Consider the following 21,722-nt stretch of genomic DNA (forward strand, 5'->3'; position numbering starts at 1 on the left):
TCTATGGCAGTTTATGAAATGTTTGTGAAAGTTCATGAACTTTCAGTCGTGGGCTTTGTAAAAAGCCACCAGGACTTATCATTCAGTTATATTTGTGTGTTAGGTTTTCTTAAAAATCCCATCTTTAAATTATTCATTTCAATATTTCAAATATTATCCCAGCTTTCCTTAATGATATAAAGCTTGGAAAAATCACCACCTATTGGCATGTATGACAAATTTTCTTTCATTAATGAAATAATTTCTAATATAGTATTACATGAAGATTTAATATATACTATATTTACTGTAAATAAAACAAAACAATAAAGTCAGCTTATCAGCAAAAAGAGGACAATCCTTGTACTGTTACCTCCTTACAGTCTTTTACAATTGGCTGCATCACGGTAAGGTCCTGATGACTGCCACCCATAGCACTGCTTGTACTCTTGTTTCTTGCATGGCCTTTCTTAAAAGGAGCTTTTCCACTAGACTGAAACTCTTTAGTTGGAGATGTTGGTGAAGTAGACAGTACTAGTGTTTTCAGTGCTGCTACTTCGGCCTGGAGGACATCAATCTTGGGTGGGAGATAAAAATGAAGTCATTAACAAACAAAAATACTGTAGTAGGCTATGAATATGTTAAATTATTTAACATAATTTCCATTTATCTTTAGTTCAATTCAAGACTTTTATCTTGCAACAGTACTAAGAGGCAGATGCCTATGCAATTGTCTACAGCAGTAACACTGGCTTCCTATGCACTTTGCTAGCTACCTGATGCTGAAACACCAGTTATGTCTACAGGCTTTAGCTAAGAATATGTCAAGGCAACACAAAACATCTTTATGTTTTAACAATGTACACAGGTTATGGACTATTCACATCTTAATGATTCACACTTTAGATTTGTAACCATATGAAAAGACAAAGCAAGCTAGAAAAAACACTTACCTTTCCTTGTGCTTCTTTTAACTGTTTTTCTGCTGCAGCTTGTTTGACATTAGCTTCTTTAACCATTTTGTGTGCTTCCTATAAAAAATATTTAGCTAGTGTAAATGCTTTACACAAATCTACAAGATCCAGTAAAAAAAAAAAAAAAAACAAACAAAAAAAACACAACCAAACCCAAAAAAAAACCCAAACCCAAACTAAGGACACACACTTTTGCTTCACAGAGACTACTTGTAAATAGTAAGTTGTGGAACAATCTTGATGATAATTACATACCAAAAAATACCTACAGGTATATCATTTTTATCATTTGGATTCATCACTGGCCCACAAAGTTTCTTCTCCTTGATCCTGAGCCCAGATTCAGAAATTCAGCAACTCCACCCATCCCCCTCCAGTAGGAACAATACCTGTCATGAATGCCAGGCTCCATTCATGTTTCAGTGGCTGACAAGTCAAGTACCTTGACCCCCAAGACTCAACCAATAGCAACAAAAGCAACATGGGCACAGTTGCACATTGAAAAGAACTTCTCCCTTCTTCTATCCAGAATAACCAGTTTTAATCAACTATGAATTTCTACATGAAGGAACCAGTCAAACAACTATGATGCCTGAATTCTTACCATCAATAAAACAGACAAAGCAACACCTTAAAAATAGTTTGTGGGTTAATAAACATTTCTTAAGTAGAACAGAAAATGCACTAAAGCCCAGTCCAAGAAACAAGGCTAAGCCAATCATGAAGCAAGCATAAAAGGACTGGGGATTTTTTAAACACCCTTTTACCTCATACCGCTAAAATTTTTGGCTGCATAAAGTATTTATTTAGGCTCTGATCCATCAGTTTGCGCCTGTGATCGAATTACTGCTCTTACTCAGTACTTAATGAAGGCAACAAAGACTGAAAGATCAGAACCATCAACTAAATTATTTGGGATAAGATCCTTCTCATATCTGTAAAGCGCCTAGCACATATCTGGACGCTATATAAATAAAAGTTCATACATCATCACACCAGAAGATTTGGCTCCCAGTGGCATACAACACAGCTGTATAATATGGGTTTGTAAAATTCTCTTAAGTAACAACAGACACATGCAGGAATGGGAACATACACATTTACACAAGGTGTACAAATACATTTAACACTGAGCATGCAGTTTCTGCATAGTGATGCACCTTGAAAAGCAAAGCATGTTACAGTGCTATTACAGTGTAATAATGAAATATATACATCCAGCTGTGCAAAACAAGTCTCAATCCTCCACTGAGATGCATTAATATAAACTGTAGCATATCCACTTATACGGTCATTGAAAGTAGTGGAATTCAGAGCAGAACGTGAATTCAAGAGCTATAGGTCCCAGTGCAAAAATCGAGAAGCCTTAACACTGTTGTCAGTGCCTCTTAGTGAAATCAAGCCACAAAAGAAAATTCAAGTGACATGCTCACAACAGTTCTAAATAATTAAAACTCAACACTGTATTTCAAACATAGCTTTCACAAATTGATACATTGTTCTAAGTTATGAAGTGTCATTAATATAAAACTTCACTGATATTTTTATGCCTCTACAGTTAAACTACCTGCCCAACATCTTCCTCTCCTCCCAACATACACAAGCATTTATGCTAAAAAGTATCTTTTCAGTCTCCCATTTATTTTCTACACACAGGAACTGCTTCATATTTTAAGTAACTCTGCCCTACCAGGATGATGAAATAAAATGCATTGCCAACCCACAGAGCAGTTTGTAATTTGGTTTTTGAGCGTCAGTACTTTCAAGGTTTTTAATAGCACTTTTATACCAATACAACATCATGTTTAAATACTGCTTTTAAAACATACTTCATGTTTTATCTTTATGCATATGCTGAAAATGGTAGGCTTATAAATCATGTTTGGATTATGAAATTTATTCTGACAGTTATAGGTATCACAATTTAGCCTCTAGGCATTTCTAAATATTCCTGTGATAAAATGAGAACTGATCCTGCTACAAGTGTAGATATAAGATGGGCTTTTTTGGTGTACTACAAGCTCACAATCTTTGCTGGCATTTCTCAAATGTAAAGGTCCCACTTAAGGTTCAGACTTCTCACTTGGTAACCAGATTTCACCCCAGTGCATTACTCAGTATCAATGCTTCTTATCAACTCTGTGGGAGTAGCATGCTGCCAGACCCAAAATTCAAAAGCTAAGCATGGTTATGTATACTTGGTACCTCCATTGATATGGAACTACGTTATTTTATTTAGTCACCATGGCAACCCCAAATTTAGCTCTTATCCAGATAGCCTTGTTGTCAGACAGAGAAGCTGTCTCAAAATAGTTATGCCAAAAAAACAAGCCTAAATAGTTTTAAGCTTTATATTTTCATTATTTTCTTAATTTTGCATCTAGGCAGATTGACAGGCTCAACAAGGTCTCTTGCATCTAAGTGGAAAGTCTATTGTTTGCTCTTAAGTCTCTGCTTCAACACACCCAGGTCTTCAGGACACAAATCCTTTTATGAGCTTATTGAAATAAAATTCAGCTTACAATATACTGATTCTACATAAAACAACTGTCTCGGCTTCCTTTAAGTATATCACATGGAAGACTCCAACAAACCTCAAACAGACTAGCTGTAAGTTCTTCCAATTCCTGTCCAAGTTGATCTCGCACTTTAGAAAGCCTTTCACATTCTTCATCTTTTAACTTCAGCTCCTATGGAAAATTGAAAGTTATTTATTCTGACTTAGAGTAATAATTTGGCCTTTTAAAGCTAATACCACAGAGAGGAGGGAGAAAACGGAAAAATAAGAACATAAAACCTTTGCTAAACAAAGCCTTTCAACATATTCATCTTAACACTAGAAGCAATTAAATTAATGCTGCACATAAATAGCTATTCCTGCTACATGGAAACATACCAGACCAATCTAAATTATCTCTAAGCTAGACAAAAGCATTTCCAAAATACTCTAAAGTAAAAAAAGCTTTTTTTCCTGGAAAAACAGAAGACTAAAGTAACTTAAATTATAGAACAAATTAATTACTGGGACAGACAGAATAACTGTTCTGTGTACCCACTCCTCAACAGACACTTAAAGAAAGTAATCCTTTAAAAAGTAAATAAATAAATAAATAAATAGAAAAGCTCTGTCTCAAGACAATACCCACTTCTAAAAGAATCTTAAAACACATTGTACTATATAGTCTCCTGTGTATCTGCCTGCAACCAATAAAATTTCAGTCATACTGTAATCATATCCTTGCTCTTATTTATGCAGATGTATAAATCAAAACAACAAAATTAAAAATGTTATTTGTCTATACCACTAAAATTTGAGTGAAGGCCTGACCAAACCACTTTTAAAGTAAGATTTTAACAAAGATTTGGCAGTATAAGGGTTACACAGACCCAATCTCATTTTCTACTGTCCCAAGCCTGAGGGGAAAGTGGGGTAACTTGCTGAGAAGTACAAAAGTTCAACAAGAAATTTTAAAAGGTTTTCTCTCTCCTCCCCCAGCCATTAAGACCTGGAATATCTTGGAAGAAAGAGAAGGATGGAAAGAAAAAGGGAAACAAAAGCAGCAGACAGCCAATTCTGACCTTGCAAGCATTTTTTTCTTTTTTTTTTTTGGCCATAACTCCCCTCCCATCCCTTCTGTTTCTTCCTCATCCTCTTTTCCCCTTGCCAAGCTAGCTATTACACTACCATTACTCCTGAAATGCAGGACCCAAGCCTGTCATTGACATGTTAAAGACGCCAAATACAGTCTAACAATGATTTGGTTTGAAAATCTCCAGAAACAAGTAAAGAAAACAGCTGCCTTCCGAAAACTCTGGGAGGCCAGCCACTACAGTGTCAAAAGGAAGCCCACATGGCAGCTTCCCTTCCTGGGAGATGGTCAGTTTTTCTCCCAAATTCCTCATGGTGAGTAATGTTGTACACAGCAATGCAGGAAACCACATCTTGCCTCGCAGCATGCTGGTATTTCTGCTGGTACTCAATTTCTGCAGTGAGACTGGCAATAGATTTCCTCACAGATGAAGGATTCTGTTTAACTTCAACTCCTAAATTTGTGTTTAAAGACTGCTCCAGACACATTTAGTATCAAAGGCATTATTTGTCCCTTCCTCTATCTGGTTTTAACTTTGGGCACTTTGATTTTTAGTCTAGTTTGCCTTTTTTTTCTTTCCATAGGCAAACTTTTAACTACTTTGAAAGTACCACTTCTTTTTTTCCAAAACCATTTTGTTTTTTTCAAACATGGTACTTCTCAAAGAGTACTCAACTCTTACTTATTAGCTACTGTTCTGCACACAGTGACCTACCTTAAAAAAGAATTAAGAGGCAGCAAAATAGCAGCAATGGAGGGAAGAGAAGAAAAAAAGGAATACAAAATGCCAAAGGAAAAAAAAATTGGAAAAAAGAAAAGGAAAAAAATAATAGGGAAACAAAATTTAATTAAGTAATACTGTGTTGGTTTAAAGTATTTCCCACATAAAGTATGTGGTTTAATAAGAACATAAAAGATCCTGATGCAAAATGTTTAAAGCTCAAGTTTCATGTGCTCCTATAAATGCAGAGAATACAGCCAATACATTTCCTTTGTTTTCCTTCACTTGTAAGAAAAATGCTACATACACACCAATACATCTTAAAAGGAGATTATACTACTATTCAGCTCAAGAGTTATCAACTTCACAACAAAGACAGAACTACCCCAGGTTCACTTTTGGGCAATCACTACCAATACAGTATTTTAAGTGAAACTGTTACAGTTTTGCCTTCTACTGGAAAGATTTGGGGAGCTCAAATTAAAATTTATGCAGACAAGTAAAGCTGCTTAATGAAAACAGGAGACACCACCAGTCAGTCTACTACACATAGCTGCTTAGCTAGATTTGTCAAAGCCTGGGCAAGTTTCCATGGCATGATTCAGGAGGAGCATACATAACATTTTGCCAAGCAAGTTTAATAGCTTGGGTTTTCTTGAGCAGGGCAGAAATAAAGAGTGCCCAAAGTAAAAAGCTTAGCAGTTATTATTAAAAACATTACTACTGCCTGTGTCTTAAAGGCATTACTGGAGACTTCCTAGCCATACAAAATACAGAGGCAGAAAAGACAACTGAATGTGCTAGACTCATCATCCATGCTGCAGTCCTTCCCATATTACTGTTCTGAAAAAGTAACTACATGAAGATGATTGGCACAACACACAGTTACCAAAATAGGTAATAAAAAAATTTAACTTGCATGAAAAAAAAAATCCTATATCAAAGAGTCATATTATTATTGCTTATTTCACTTTGATCTTCACAGATTACAAAGTGGGTCTTTAGAAAGAACCAGTGAGAGAAAGAATGCAGATTACTGCTTCAAAACAATTTCTATTTGAAATTCTAGTAAGGAAATCAGCCTGAATGAAGATCAACAAATTAAGTAAGTCAGACCTAAATGCAGAAGACCATGGAAAGAACAAAGATTCTCAACAGATATGACCTACAATCAGAATTGTAGGACACTGCTAAATTCTGAAGTTGCTGATAAAGTTTGTATTTATATTAGAATGCATTTCTATTTAACTGGTCTTCACTCAGCACTCAAGTCAAACAAGATGCAGAAAAACTAGTCCATTGCAACCACATTTACAATGTTATCTGATGTGACAGAAGGCCCAGGATAATGGAAGAAAAAAAGAAAAATCTGCTTCAAACCCTGTATCAACACACAAGATCTGAAGACAAGAGATCAAATTGTATCACTCTGTTTCCGAGATGAAGAATGCATACAGAAATTGAAACCTTTGAAAGAAAAACCTAGATCTGAGGATCAGGTTCTTCAACTACGTTGAAATTTACAATACATGAGAATCACTGTATCAGTGTGGAAAAAAACTCTCAATTTCACCCTAGTAGGCAAATACTAGTAATTTAGATTTCTACTACAAAAAGTCAAACATAGTTTTCACTTGTTACCAATAAGCCTACAGATCTTACTCTGAAGACTGCGAGAGCATAGAATTCATTCTCAAACCAAATACGGTATTTGCAACCAACATCCCTAGGAGACTGGTCTTTCCTCATCAGAGGAGGGGACTAACCATCAGTGACAGCTAATAATCTCAACACTCCAACAGAAAACACATCAACACAGAAACCAAAGGTTCTCTCTGCAGTCATGGATGACATCATTACATTGACAGTCTGATCCATGAGGAAATAACTTCAGGGCCACATCACACAAAAAAATCAAGGAAAACATGACTGAATGGCCATAGCTCAGAAACTACAAGCAAGCTATCCAAAATACATGCAATGTGCTGGTTATTCAAGATGAAAAGCAATCAAAAGGCATTCCTTCAGGACTCCACTAAAATTGCACATCAAGAAACACCATGTATCATAATATCATTATTCTCTCAGATGTTAGCTACATGTGGTTGATTCACCTTCAGTAACCACGGTGACACAGCTCAATTCAGGTATGGAATAAAAATTGCAAATGCATAGAGATACCAGGAGCTAAGGCTGCAGGCACTGAATCACCAAGCCTTTTAACACCTTCTCAATTTTCCTGATGCTGCTTTAAAAGGAGAGTAGCAAAACAAAGAGAAAGGTTCCAATGACCTGAAGCAAGGGCTTTTCAGCTCCACTTCACAGAATATAGCCAGAAATTGAGTCTTCAAGTAGGGAAAAAAGAAAAAGAGGGAGCGGGAGGGAGCAGCCAAACTTTAACTGCATGGTCTCAACAAAGAGTGAAAAACTATGTCATTTTAATTAAGGAAGCACTTTAAGGCAAAAGTATGTCCAATCTTACATGCTCCATCAGTACAGAATGCTGCCTTGCTGTTACCTCTGACCCAGCCTTTCTCCCAGTCTTACGACATGATTTGGTGCTGCAACTGACATAGACTGAAGTAAAAAGTGTACTTCCTGCCATAGGGAAACACATTTTTTACAGACTTTTTTTAAACAATTTTGCCAACAGTGCTGTTCATGAAGAAGTGAAGTCTGTACTCTTAAACATAAGGCATACATATAAAGGAGAAGAAAAAGGAAAAAAGAATAAACCTTTAGTCTATTCCTGACTACTTTCTTCAAGAACCATACTTAAACATCTACACATCATACCTATATTTTCCAATATAAAAAACTGACAGCATATTAAAAAAAGTCACATTCCAAGCAGAGACATGGAAAAAAAATTAGGAGTTCTGAAACTTAGGGATCCACTATTTACTTTCTATTTCCCTTTCTGATTGCAACAGCGACAAATTCAAATCAATCCTTAATGCATAACACAATAGCATACAGTTTGGGTATAAGAAATTTGGAGCAAATGAAAAATGCAAGATAGCAAATTTGTCATTACTTTGGTCACTCCTGGGAAGTCTAGTCTGTAAGGTTTCCAGGCTCAATGAGCCCAGAAAATTCAAGAGCAAACTGTAATTCTCATTTTTCGCATCATTCCTAACAAGCAGCACAGAGACTTACAGAGAATTTAAAACCAGCATGCAAAAAACAACCAGCTATACAAACAACCTATTAATTATATCTCTACAGATTTTTAAAAATCAATAAAAGTGAAAAGACTTGGAAACCATAGAACCAAAGAATGGTTTTGGTTGGAAAGGACCTGAAAAGATCATCTAGTTCCAATTCCCCTGCCATGGGCAAGGACACCTTTCACTAGAACAGGTTTCTCAAAGCCTCATCCAAACTGGCCTTGAATGCTGCCAGGGATAGGGCAGCCACAGCTTCTCTGGGCAACCTGTTCTAGTGTCTCACTACCCTCTCAGTAAAGAATTTCTCCACAATATCTAATCTAAATCTACCCTCTTTCCATTTAAAACCATTCCCCCATTGTCCTATCACTACATGCCCTTGTAAAAAGTTCCAAGTTTAAAAACTGCATATTACACAGTGGGCAAAGCCTTATGTGAATACCCATGACTTTCAGAAGAAAGCAATCAGAGATGAATTAGGGATAGAAAAAATTAGTCCTCATACAGACAGTGGAACAAAGTAGACATTACAGAAGAATAGGGTTTATTGTACTATCTGTAAAGAGTCCTGCTACAACTCCTGTGTTACTCACCAATTCTGAAACAGTACACATTTAGAAAGATAAGCAGACAAAAGCTATCCATCAAGTAACACTGGTATGAATCAACCTGATGGGTTGAGAATTAGCAAGACCTTTGACATCAGCAGTCTCAAGTTAGTGCTGAATTGCTTTTGTTAAGAGCCAAATGGTTTGAAAATATGTGACATGCAGTTAATATGTCCTAGCAGCCTTAATGGCATTTCCTTAAAAAACAACCTTAAATTTCAGTGTGAAATAGTAAACACTGTGATATACACAGTGAGATAGCGATATATACTGGAGTAAGATTTTCAGATAAATCCAAGGTAGCAGTAGCAAATCTGAGTTTTTGAGTACATACACTCCAGTACAGTCAGGAGACAGAAGAGTTTTTCTGACGTTTAAACTTTAATTTGCTCTTACTTTCTAAGGTTCCAAGTTTAACTGCTAGGATTATATATTCACATGCGAGGTCCTAAAACTTAACTCAGGTTGATGTTTCCTTTCAGTGGTCAAACACTAAGCAAACAAACACACTAGCAAAGTAAGCAACTACTCAGCAATAAAACAATCAACAGAATAATTGATGTCAGAATCCATATTTAACACTAACAAGTGCAAATGCAACTATGACAGAAATGATGACTACATTCAACAAGATGAGCTAACAAACAGAAGAAAACAAGTTCAAACACAAGATAGGATGAGCTTAAATCTAAACAAGAATGGGATCATGTAGAGGAGAGGAAAGGGCACAGACACAAATAGCACAAAATCTACTCAAACATTGAAGCACTGTGATGTTAAGATTATAAATAATGGCTTTGCATTTATATAGCACCATCCATCCAAACAAGACAAAGCGCTTTACAAATATTAATGAATTGAGCCACAGTGTCTTCAAAGGTATCCGTATTCAATTTGAAGTGTGGCGTAACAGTGAACTAAAGAACACCAGTGACATCTTTATTGCTTCTTTCCTAGGCAGGCATTTCCCTATGAAACATCACAAGTACCACTCTTCTAAAGCATTTCTATATTCCATGAAACATGCTACACTTTCACACTCTGGGAGAAAAACGACTCAGTGTCTATAAATACTTATACAGTAACAATGCAATGACAGAAAATTATTCCTATTCTCAGCTGGCAGAATGAAGGAATGGTCTACATTTCAAAGAAAAAACATGTTTAACCAGATATTGCAGCAAAAGCTTTCCATGGTTAAGTAACAGCAGCACTACAAAAATACATTATCAAGCAATAATTCTAAAACATTAGCACGGCACACATTCAGAAAACTTTACATAAAATAATTGCATCCTAATAATTCTAACAGAAATTAGTGGACTTGACTGCACCTTCTGGCTCATCTAGCATTCTGCAGTATTAGAATCACTTTGAAGAGAGAAAAAGCAGGAGACAAGACAAAAAGCCTTACCCTCTGAGCTTTTGCAAGTTCTTCTTTCAACCGTTCATAGCCCTTTTCTCTTACTTCCAGTACAGATGGGCTCCGTAAGTGAGATAAACTGTCTGTACTCAACCCAAAAATATCTTCATTTCCTTCAGCAACATCTGCTACTGTAGCACCCTGCAAAAACTCTCTCTCTACGTTATTGCTCTCCTTTCTGGAATTATTGTGATTGAATGACCCACTCTGGGGTCCAGAGGTAGAACAAAGTACTGTGTCAGTAACACTGATGCTGTAAAGAGAGAGATAAATTCTTTTTATTTATAGAATACATTAAGAAGAAATATTTTAGAAATAGCAGTAGCAGTGTTGAATATACCATTATGGACACAATTTAATATTACAACATTTTAAGTAGACTTACAATTATATCTTTAGTAAAGCAAATAATTTACATGCAGCAAACATCAGCAATTTAAATAAAAAACCCACACAGAACTTACCTGACACCTGATACTTCCCCACAATTCAGTTGTCTGGGAGATGAATAAACAGGCTGTGTGGGAAGATCAGAAACATTTAATGCATTGGGTTGGATTGGTGTGGAGGACACAACAGAAGGATGTGGTCGGTAGATAACACTGGGTGAGGTAGTTTGTTCCTGAGTCCCTGGCTCATTTACTCCAAGAAGATCTGGTGTAGTAGGCGAAGCGAGGTTCACTTCATGAAAGCCTTCCAAGGGATCACTGGCCATAATAAAAGCCTCATCATACGAAACCTTGAATTAAATAATCATATTATCAGAATGCAAAAAAGAAATACTACATTATATCTGAAAACTATATGAATTAAATTAAAAACCACTTAGACAAATATGTTTAAAATACTTCATGATTTAATAGAAACTCTGGACTAATCTTGCAAAACTATTAACTTCAACCACCAAGAATGTTTTTTTTTCACACATTACACTGTTGAGCCCAGAAGATCTAATACTGGACCCCACATCTAAGTGGGATGATGACATCAAGAACACGCTCTATCATAAGACAAAGCCATCTTCCATATAGCCTAAAGCTCTTTTGAATCAAAACACAATACTACATTAATGAAAGAGAGGCAGACCTGGGAAACAGTAAGAAAAAAACAAAAATAGTAATCTTAAAACCTAAAGCTTCCACTTTTAATCTCAACAAAGCAAATAATCTGGAGACAGAAATCAGTGAAACTTCAAGTAAATTGCAGTCCATAGTGATTTTGGTAAAATTACACTTCTGATATGGTAACAGTTCATAGAAATGACTGAACTAGCCAAAATATTTATTGAAAGAGGGATCTCATCTATTTCCTGGCTTCAGTGGATACATTCATAAACTTAAGAACTATGTCTCTTTTCAAAAACATGAGATACAACTTGACAATTACTTTACAAGTAGAAGGAGGGAAGACCCTGCAACTTTCAGAAATACATAAATTATTGTAAAATATTAATTTGTTGAAAACCTATTTGTGTATTTTCTAGAATATTAACAAAGCAAGTGTATACCTATTTAGTAAGCAGCAGAACCTGAAAAATTCTGTTTTGAAGTTCTGTGGTGTAAAAACCTGTTACTCCCTTTGAATAGAAGACTTAATGGGTCTTTCTAACGAAGAAACAGCTAAACTCACTTGGAGTATTGCTTACAGTTCTGGTGTCCACAATATAAAAAGGACATGGAACCCTGGGAACAAGTCCAGAGGAGGGCCACAAGGGGATGATCAGGGACTGCAGCACCTCCCGTATGAAGATAGGCTGAGAAAGCTGGGGCTGTTCAGCCTGGAAAAGAGAAGGCTGCGTGGAGACCTCATAGCAGCCTTCCAGTATCTGAATGCTTATAAGGATGCTGGGGAGGGACTATCCATTAGGGACTGTAGTGGTAGGACAAGGGGTAAGGGGTTCAAACTTAAACAGGGGAAGTTTAGATTGGATATAAGGAAGAAATTCTTTACTGTGATGGTGGTAAGGCACTGGAATGGGTTGCCCAAGGAAGTTGTGAATGCTCCATCCCTGGTGGTGTTCAAGGCTGGGCTGGACAGAGCCTTGGGTGACATGGTTTAGTGTGAGGTGTCCCTGCCCATGGCAGGGGGGTTGGAACTAGATGATCTTTTCAGGTCCTTTCCAACCCTAACTATTCTATAATTCTATGAGGATGTGTATTTAATAGATCACATGATTAACTGCCATCATGGTATCATACCAAAAATATATTACAGGTAAAAAGAATACTAAGAATTGGCAATTTAACTGACAGTATCTTTTAAAAAAAAAAAAATCTGTATCTTTTTTATAAGATCAACAGAAAACAAGTACAACACACAAATTTTACTGTTTTACAACCATTTATCAGAGATCACAAAAATCTTTGCATGATTCAAAACTATGAATTGGAAGTAGTATGGAGAAATTTCCAAAGGAATTACTTAGCAGAGATTATTTACTGCAAAAAACAAAAACCACACATTTTCCATGTTATATAAATAAATGAGAAAATTAAGGCTTTACAAAAAAAAGAATTGTAGCATCCAACTGAAATAAGAAATTGCATTTTACAGAGAAATCTGCTTGGATCTTAAAACTGAAATCACAAGGCAGAGAGAAGACAGAGAAACATGATGGTCAGAACCATGAAGACATAATGCTGTCAACTTACATGTACATACAGTTAATCAGCCACTTCATAAAACACATAGACAACACCAAGAATGGAATCCCCAAATTAGCATATGCAATCATGTTTTAGTTACAGCAATACTTTTTGATCATCTTAAACTCAAAGAACACTTCAAAACTGATTTGCACTATATCTATATATACCTATGTCTATATACCTATGCTAAACAAGTTGCTTTACCACATTATCAGGTACACATGGAAGATACTCATTTGCTCAGACAGCAAGAATGCCATTAATTTTTCTCTGGCCCTGCTAATTGCTCCCACACAAAGAAGAAAACCACACATGATTTACAGAGAAAAACGCTGTCAGTTTGTGCTTTGAAGCTTTTCTACGTAACACAGAAATGAACAGCTCATGTTTAAGTCTAAAAAACATTATTGTTTTCCCTATACTTCTTAACTATTATAAGCATTATAACTAAAGCTGTATGTAATGATAAAGCCTTGTTAGTTTGTCGAGTCAATAAATTAAAATGGTAGCACTGCTGGAGCTATAGGACACTTCTTCAAAGTCAAATTTCAATAATGTTTTCAGCCCTACAGTGCAACTATTACATGTGGTATACATTTAGAAAGCTAAAATACTGACATCTTCAAAACACAAAGCTGCAGAAACAGTTCTTTAAAGTTCATTAGCCCGGTTGAAAAATACCCACCTTGACAGTCTCAAAGTAAGGCTCACATCTACACAAATACATTTGCTTTCATTGTTCCCACCAGCAAGTAAGCCATACCTAATACTATTCTACTGGCAACATCACCAAGATGTTCCAGTTCTTTGGATTCCAGTCTTCACAATTAACAGAAGATGCAGGCTTCTGAATAGGGATGTCGAAAGGCTACCTGGATGCTTTGGCCTTTTCTATGCCTACAGCACCTAGGAAAGTGCACCAAAACCCACCCAACAGAAGCAGAGATTGAGAATACAGCTGAAAGCAAAACACGAACAACTCTTCTGACACATCTTCCCCTCTGTTGACCAGTTTTCATGTCAAGTTTGAAATACACATTCCTAATACCACTGAAAACTCACAATCTGACTTGATGCTCAATTATGGTACCTTAGTATTTTGCACCACCAGTATCACTGGTTGTTTTCAGTTGCATACCCCCTTGCGCTGAAATTTTCTAGGAAGTCTTTTTGAAAAAAAATGGATTTGGGGAAAAAAAACACTATTTAGCAATTTCCAAGAAAAAAAAGGCTCAGGAAAATTTATTTGTCAATTTTTAATGTACCTTACACAACAGCCCTACTCAAACCTTAGGGCTGTTTGTAGGAAATGCTTTCAGTACATCAAATAAATTATAAGATCAAAGATCTACCATTCTGTATCTTTACGATAATTTACACAAATTCAGTTATGTTATGAAATGCACAAAGTCATGCTGGCTCACACAGAGATATACGATTAGAAGCCTGCTTATCTTCCAAATGCTCAAGTGCATTTCTAGCTCCCCCTCCAGACCACCATATCAATCTGATAAGTGATGTAGTTACGTCTGTAAAAATAACTAAACAAATCTATCTCATCTACATGCTCCTACTCCTATGAAAAATGTTCCACTTAACTCCTTTCCTACAGCTTTTCCACCTAACCTGCCTATATCCTGCAGTGTTTTCAATAGTTAAAAAAAAAGATTATGGCATTTTATTTACAAGACTATCACCCTGCTAATACATTACATATCAATCTCAGCCTAAACAGACAACTGAGATTTATGAGTAGGTAAATCTATGCATAACTTCACGGTTATCAAAAAACAAGCTCTTTCTGCTACACTAAGTAAAGAAAGTTATACAAGTTATTCCTGGCAGAGCTGAAAATAAAGTCCCTCAGCTAAACTTTTCCCATAGCCTGTCAAATGGGCACTCAATAAGCATACCATCTGTGTAAAACACTTTCCATTCACAACTTTCTTCCTTCCTAGCGTTACTTCTCACTTAGCAGGGAGCGGGCAGAAGCTGGGTACACCATCCATACAAGACAAAGAAGCCCATATTGAACATCTCAGTTTCAAGACCCACCATCACCATTACCTTGTTACCCAGACATCACCTGAACACACATTATGCACTAATGAAACCAAACATTAATGCAAAAAGCTAGGCAGTCTGAAAAATACAAGCTCTCTTTTGGGAAAGAACTCTTCAAAGTAATGGTAAATAAAAGGAGGGAGGGGGAAGTACATTAAATTTCAGTGTTATTGAAGGTTATGGGCTTGGTTAAGGCTTAGAGTGGGGGGTTCATATTATTGACTAAGGCAGCAGTGAACAAGCCTTGCTGTGAAGGAACATGAAGCACATGGTATGGAGAGAGCTTTTACTATTAGGCAAGCCGACAGTGTATAAAAAAAAACCACAGTGTTGGCACAGCACTCTACAGTAGTACTTCTGCTACTGTGAACAAAAGCTGATATTCTGACATTTCAGGGCATCACACTTATTAAACAAAATTGTGAATTTTCTTAATACTTTTTCCAACACATTAATACATGGTGAAAGTTTCAAACAGCATTCGTGCCTGCTAAATACATGATTATGTTTCTCTTAGTTGAGAGCATGCAATTTGGATGACGTACAAAATTCAAGTAGTGTAATAAATCAGGATGAACCACCAAAATAATTTCCTTATACTTTCATCTGGAAATAATGCAAATTTGGTGGAAGCTGTCAAAATGTTGCAACTTTTTACTCTCCATTGCCACATTTGCACTTGCCGACTACCCACATAACTGCATGAGGAAACTATGCCCAAATTGTTATTTTTATCTAAACAAAAACGTAATACAAAGAAAACAGTTTAACAACAGCCAGTTTAACACATTTCTACAGCTTCTAATAGGAATCAAGAACAGCAAACATTTTCAACAGCAGTCAAATCAAACTGTTTAATCTAATTTTCCTGTTATTACTCTAAGAGGGGTCAGAGGGGTCCAGCTACTTGCCTGAATCAAAGCAGTCAACAGTAAACATTTAAAAGCTCCCTGAAAAGCTGTAATTTGTGATGGCTTTTGGTAAGGATGGGGAAAAAAAAAAAAAGTATTGTTGAAAAATGCCTGCTACAAACTCTGGAGTTCATCTTTCACAGATTGCTTTTAAATACAAAACAGGCTGAAGATGACAAGTTTGAACAATCTCCTGTTATAGCCTGTTTAAAAGCAATGCCAATGCCAAACATTTAATGCATTAAAAAAAAAAAAAAAAAATCTCATTTTTCGCCTTAATAGTAAAGAGCACCATAACAGAATGGTTACCTGCTAAGGGGGGGGGGGGAGGGGGGAAGGAAATCACATAAGGAAAAAGAAGTTACTATTTCTAAGCATTGTGATGAAAAGTAAATTCTAGTTAGCATTTACTAAAAAAAGGTGATTATTGGCTATAGTGTTTTAATCTTCACACAGCAGGCCTTCCAAAATGTAATGAAGTCTCAAGGACTTCCCGTATTAGACTCCAATATTTGCTTTAGTTAATTTGGGAGGTGGGGGGAAAGTGTATTTTTCTGTAGCAGTTCCTCAAAAGGACCGGCATTAGCCCACCATTGGGCCTGCATTATCCTCAGTGGGTTAAAAAAAACAAATATAATTCAAAATATTTGGCATTTTACAGTCGGGAGTGTAATGTTTTAAGCACTAAAAGAACTCCATCAGGAATTAGAGGACTAATAAATACATTTTAAAGAATCAGTTCAATTAAGTACTGCTATGCCATACCTATAACTATGAGATGCAAGCAAACAGCCTAAGAAGTAAAACTGTTGTAAGGCATATATGCACATTAATTTAAAATTCAAAACCAATTCACTTACAGCTATCCAGTATGAGATATTCATCAGATGTTGGCACAGGACGAAGTTTGGTGGATTTTTTTTTTTTTATAAACTGTTTTATATTTAAGCTGGGCCACAGAATCCAAGTTTAAATAGAGAAGTTCAGAATGCTAGTTCATTGTACAAACACAAGTCAAGATTTGGCATAGGAATTCCCTTAAGGAGAGCAAAAAACAATTCCCGCCTTTACAATTTTGCAATTATGTAGCCCAAACTCGCAACTTTTTTTTTTTTTAACTGGTAAGATGCACGAGAAAAGAAAGCACTGACCTACTCCAGTCTTTGCATATTCTACTTGTAATCTGCAGGTGACCTTACACTACATTTTTACCAACAGATAGTAAATTGGGCAAGATGGTAAACAGGAGGTGAACTGTAAGCTAGGCAAGTCTACAGAATTTAAGAGCTAGTGAAACCACATTTGGTTCAACAGGAGAATATTTTTCTATTGCATTCCCACGAGTGTTGTCATATAATGCTATGATGCGGGTCTTTTTCTGTTCTTTAATCTCACATTAGACATCTAAAACACTATTTCACACCATTTTAAAAGCAGCATGTAGTCTATGTGATAACAAGACTTTATAGAAGATTTTTTGTTACGCTGAACTGATGATTAAAAAGAAAAAACTTTAAAACTTTATTACAAGCATATCTTCAACTAGGAAAAGTAAAGTGCGGGCAGCAAGTGTCTCACAGAAACAAGCAGCACACAAGATTCTACAACCTATATTTATGAAGTGCTTGTGAAATCTATAAATAAACATGGTTTAGAGTCTGGCACATAGTACACCTCTTACTACAGAAAAATCAGTGGTTTGCAAGGTAGGATACTTCAAACTTTTATTGTAAACAAGCATTCAAATAATGCTGTTCAGTTCACAACTACCTAAATCAAGCTAATTTAACTGCAAATATGATTCTCTTTGCAGACACTGTTCTTTTTTAAGATAGAGCACTGTTCTGCCTTATCTTGGAAACAACTTCAGAATCCCATCTCAAGTTTAAGCCTGTCCACAGTGACTGTGACTGCAGCGTCATTCTTGCCAAGACTTGAACCTAAAGACCCTCTCGTTTTCAGTCAGCACCAAACACAATTAATTAAGTAAAAATGGTCACAATTTTCATGATATGCAAAGCTTTCTAAATGCATCTCCAAGTGCATTTAAAGAAACATTTTCTTAATTTCTGAAAAACATGGTTAGCCTATTATTGAAGCGTCTAATGTAAGTTATAGTCAAGCTACAGTAAGACAATATTTTAAATGCCATATTAAAAAGGGTCTTAAAAATAAAAATCCAAAGTACACATTTCCTTTTTGGGAAAATCCATAAACATTAAGTGGAACAAACAGTGAGACCAGCTCATCTGGTATTTTACATGAATTTTACATCAAGTCAATAAAAGCTACAAAGATAGCTGCAATCTATAATCAAAAGGCTTATTGTGACTGTTTCCCTACAGAAAAGAAAAAAATCACCTTTTAAATATAGTGTAACAAGATGGATATTTCAGGCACAGCTGTGAGGTCCACTCCCATTTGTTATTTATTAAAAGCATAATGAGAACAGTAAATTATTTATCCTTCTTTGCTCACTAGGTAACATTAACCAAGCACAGCAGATGAATGACTGCCAAGACACAAATATAGAAGGCCCAACTTTAACCCTTCCCAGAACTCATTAAAAAGATTTGTAACAAAAACAACAATAAAAACATTAAAGCAGCAAGACCTTAGGTTTTGCCCTACATTTTACCAAGGCATACAAATATTTGAACAGATGGTAGGTGCCAATACATGCTTCTAGACTGAATAACCGAATAACCTTGCATCTGCTTCAAAAGAGAAGATGGTAATTTCACAGTTATGGCAAGTCTGTGGAAGATTAATTATTTTTGCTATCTAGATGACCGTTTTTGATATTTCTAATATTTTTGATATTAAGAACATGCTTACAAATGAACACAGCCGTCAAAACAACCAATATAAAGCTTGTTACACTATCTGCAAACAGAACAGACAACGCTCTCAAACCGATGATACCACTGTTGCTTTTTGTCAGCAAGACGAGCATCGAGGGTATCATTAAGGCTTTGGCCATTCGGTGTCCTCCTGCTTCCAGAGCCCTGCGACTCTCGGGGAACTAGTGGAGCATCAGCACTCAGGCAGCACAAATTTCTGCACCGCTCATCACTTGCAATCAACTCATAACCAGAATTTCCTTTCCGAGAGTCACTCTGTCACATTACGAAATTCAGGGTAACTGAAACCCCCGCTGCTTAACTACTATAGCTTACAAGACTACGTACCGGCGACCAGGTATTATCCTCAATATTGCTCCAAGATCTTAACGCAACCAGTAACGCTACCGGCGAGCACAGCTCCACAGTCCCACGAAACAAAACTCCCCTCCGACCCCCAACCCGCTGCCTTCGGCACCCGTCGACACCGCCGCCCCGGGCCTAGACGGAGTGGGGCGAAGTTCGTGGACCTACCGAGTGGCCCTGCCTTGCCCTGCCGCTCCCCCGCGCCTCCCTCCCCACCGGCCGAGAGATCTGTAGCACCGGCTTAGCTTCCTCTCCGCACTTCAGCCACTCCTGCCCGGCCGCCCCTCCCCACGGGCCCCAAACCGCCTCCCGCCCGCCACCGCCGCGCAGGCAGCTCTGAGGGAAGGACGGCTGCTCCGAGCCACCGGCCCCGGCGTGCAACTACAGCTCTTTGTCCAACGCTGCCGGGAGCTCTCCCGGGGCAGGTGCGCCTGACACCATCCAGGGTGACCCCGAGAACTACTGCGCAGCTCTGCCTTCGACGGCGGCTGGCTCTGGGTCCAAGCGCACCCGCGCCGCCGGCTGCCCCCGCCGCAGGCACGCAAGCCCCGACGGAGCCCGTGCCAGCGGCTCCTTCCCGCCGGGGACGGCCACAGCGGCACAGCCCGGGCCGCCCGCTGACCCCGCGCTCTTCCGAGGGGCACCCCCAGCCCCCACAGGAGACGTGCGACGGGGAAGCCCGGCCATCGCACCACGGCAAGCGGCAGCCCTCCCAGGCGTCGCTGACTCCTCCCGCCCGGGCACAGACTCCCGGCAGCGCGGCGCCAGGCAGGTGCAGCAGCGGCAGCGGGGACCCGCAGCCCGGCCGGCCGCCCCTGTCCCGCCCGGCGGGCTCTGCCGCTCAGCCCCGCCGCCACATACCTGCCGTGCCCCGGGAGAGCGGCCGCCGCCGCACCGCGTCCCCTCACACAACCTGGGGGGGCGGGGCTGGGCGCCAGCAGCCGCGCATGCGCACCATCCGCAGCGGGGTGCGGGGGCAGGTGTGTGCGACCCCGCAACCGCCACTGCCCCCTAGCGGGGTGGGGGGTAACTGACCCCGCGGTACGCCGTCCTAGCCCTGGAGCCGGGGCAAAGCTGGTCAGAGCAGCGTCCCTGCATGCCCTCCTCCACCCGTGACACAGAGCACTGGGGAGGGAGATGTTCGGGAAGGCTTTTCCTCCACGCTCCTCAGAGTCATCAGGCGGTCGGCGTTTCAGGAGCCAGGAGGTCTGGCCAGAGACTGAGGAAAAGCAAGAACGTTGCACGGCCAGGATGGATCGGGGCAGCCTCCATCCCTTCTCTGCCGGTGGTGCCAGAGCAGCCCACAGCAAACGCTGTCCATGAAATCCTGTCAGATCAACTAAACTAAATACTGATAATTCAATGCTGTTTCCTTAGGGCCTGGCTGGAAAGGTACCAGAGTCACAGGTGACACAGAAGAGGGCACAAGTGCAATCAGGCACTACGTTTCACAAGAAAGGAGGGAGCAAATGGACAGCCTGCAAACACGTTATGACATCAGGAGACATCGGCTAAAATTTCTGTGCCTCCACTGAAAGAGTGTTAGCTAAAACACCGCTTCTGTTCAAGGGCGGGCAAGGACAGAGCTGTTAAAATTGAACATTTTGTTGCTGTGATAAACACAAGGATGTTAATTCTGTATTTAATGGCACACGGTAACAAAGGCACAGGCTTACACGATTAAAAATGAGAAAATGCAATATATGACAGTTCATTATCCACTGATTTTCATTCACAGGGCACGCAGTGCTCCAAATCAGGTTCTAAGCCTGCCTAATGTATGTAATAATTAAAGACTGAACTGTAATTTATATACAGGAGACTTGTGAAATAAGGCCACATAAAGTGCAAAAATAGAGCTCACCTGCTAAAAAGATGTGGGCTTCCAGCTCTACTAGTTTGTCTGATAGACATTACTACTACCTCTCATCTTGGCTTGCCTATGCCCTTAAACTGTCATTATTGCCACCCTGACACAAGCCGGGTAGCTGGGACAATCTTCCTCCCTTTCAGAGGTTAACAGCGAGCCTTTATTTTTTTTTTCCTTTAGAAGTCTGGTCTTTACTGTTCAGTGTTTCCTGTGCTTTTAAAAACAGTAGGCAAAATGTTGGAAAGCTGCTATAAACAGGTCTACATTTTACCACTGCTGATTATTGTGGCAAAAAAATATGCTTCCAATGACAGCTGTATTGGTTGGACGATGTACTTGCCTTGCTAGTTTCAGCTGAAGTGAGCCACGAACTGCAGTGGTAAGGAGCTTTAGCAAAAAAAAAAAGAAAACTGATGTAAACAAGATCTCCTACCATTCAACAGTCAAGGAATCTAGGCCACATTCCAGTCAATAATGGAAACGTTAATTATCTTGACAGGTTTCCACTGAATGTGAACGAATCCCGTTTGGCCAGTAATACAGGACATAGCCATA

The 21,722-nt window shown here is 38.6% G+C and overlaps 1 protein-coding gene across 4 annotated transcripts in view; it reads right to left on the reverse strand.

Moving 5' to 3' along the window:
• The window catches only part of RAB3IP (RAB3A interacting protein), a 34,141-nt gene extending 13,854 nt beyond the window's left edge, over window positions 1-20,287 (reverse strand). Inside the window, exons 1-7 of one of the 4 annotated variants that reach the window (XM_057429390.1) lie at window positions 20,159-20,249; window positions 13,799-14,019; window positions 10,930-11,204; window positions 10,457-10,718; window positions 3,548-3,643; window positions 933-1,010; window positions 353-556 (exon numbers count right to left, since the gene is read on the reverse strand). In XM_057429390.1, the coding sequence (XP_057285373.1) occupies window positions 353-556; window positions 933-1,010; window positions 3,548-3,643; window positions 10,457-10,718; window positions 10,930-11,204; window positions 13,799-13,840 (957 nt within the window). In that variant the 5' untranslated portion in view covers window positions 13,841-14,019; window positions 20,159-20,249. Of the gene's footprint in view, window positions 1-352; window positions 557-932; window positions 1,011-3,547; window positions 3,644-10,456; window positions 10,719-10,929; window positions 11,205-13,798; window positions 14,020-20,158 lie in introns of all 4 variants that reach the window. The other 3 variants (XM_057429387.1, XM_057429388.1, XM_057429389.1) reach the window with 3 other exon arrangements.
• Between the last annotated feature and the right edge of the window lie 1,435 nt (window positions 20,288-21,722).

The sequence above is a fragment of the Pezoporus wallicus genome, unplaced genomic scaffold (assembly GCF_028554395.1).
Source record: "Pezoporus wallicus isolate ANWC-B61680 ecotype Strahan unplaced genomic scaffold, APGP_CSIRO_Pwel_v1 contig_5069, whole genome shotgun sequence".
Taxonomy (NCBI): domain Eukaryota; kingdom Metazoa; phylum Chordata; class Aves; order Psittaciformes; family Psittacidae; genus Pezoporus; species Pezoporus wallicus.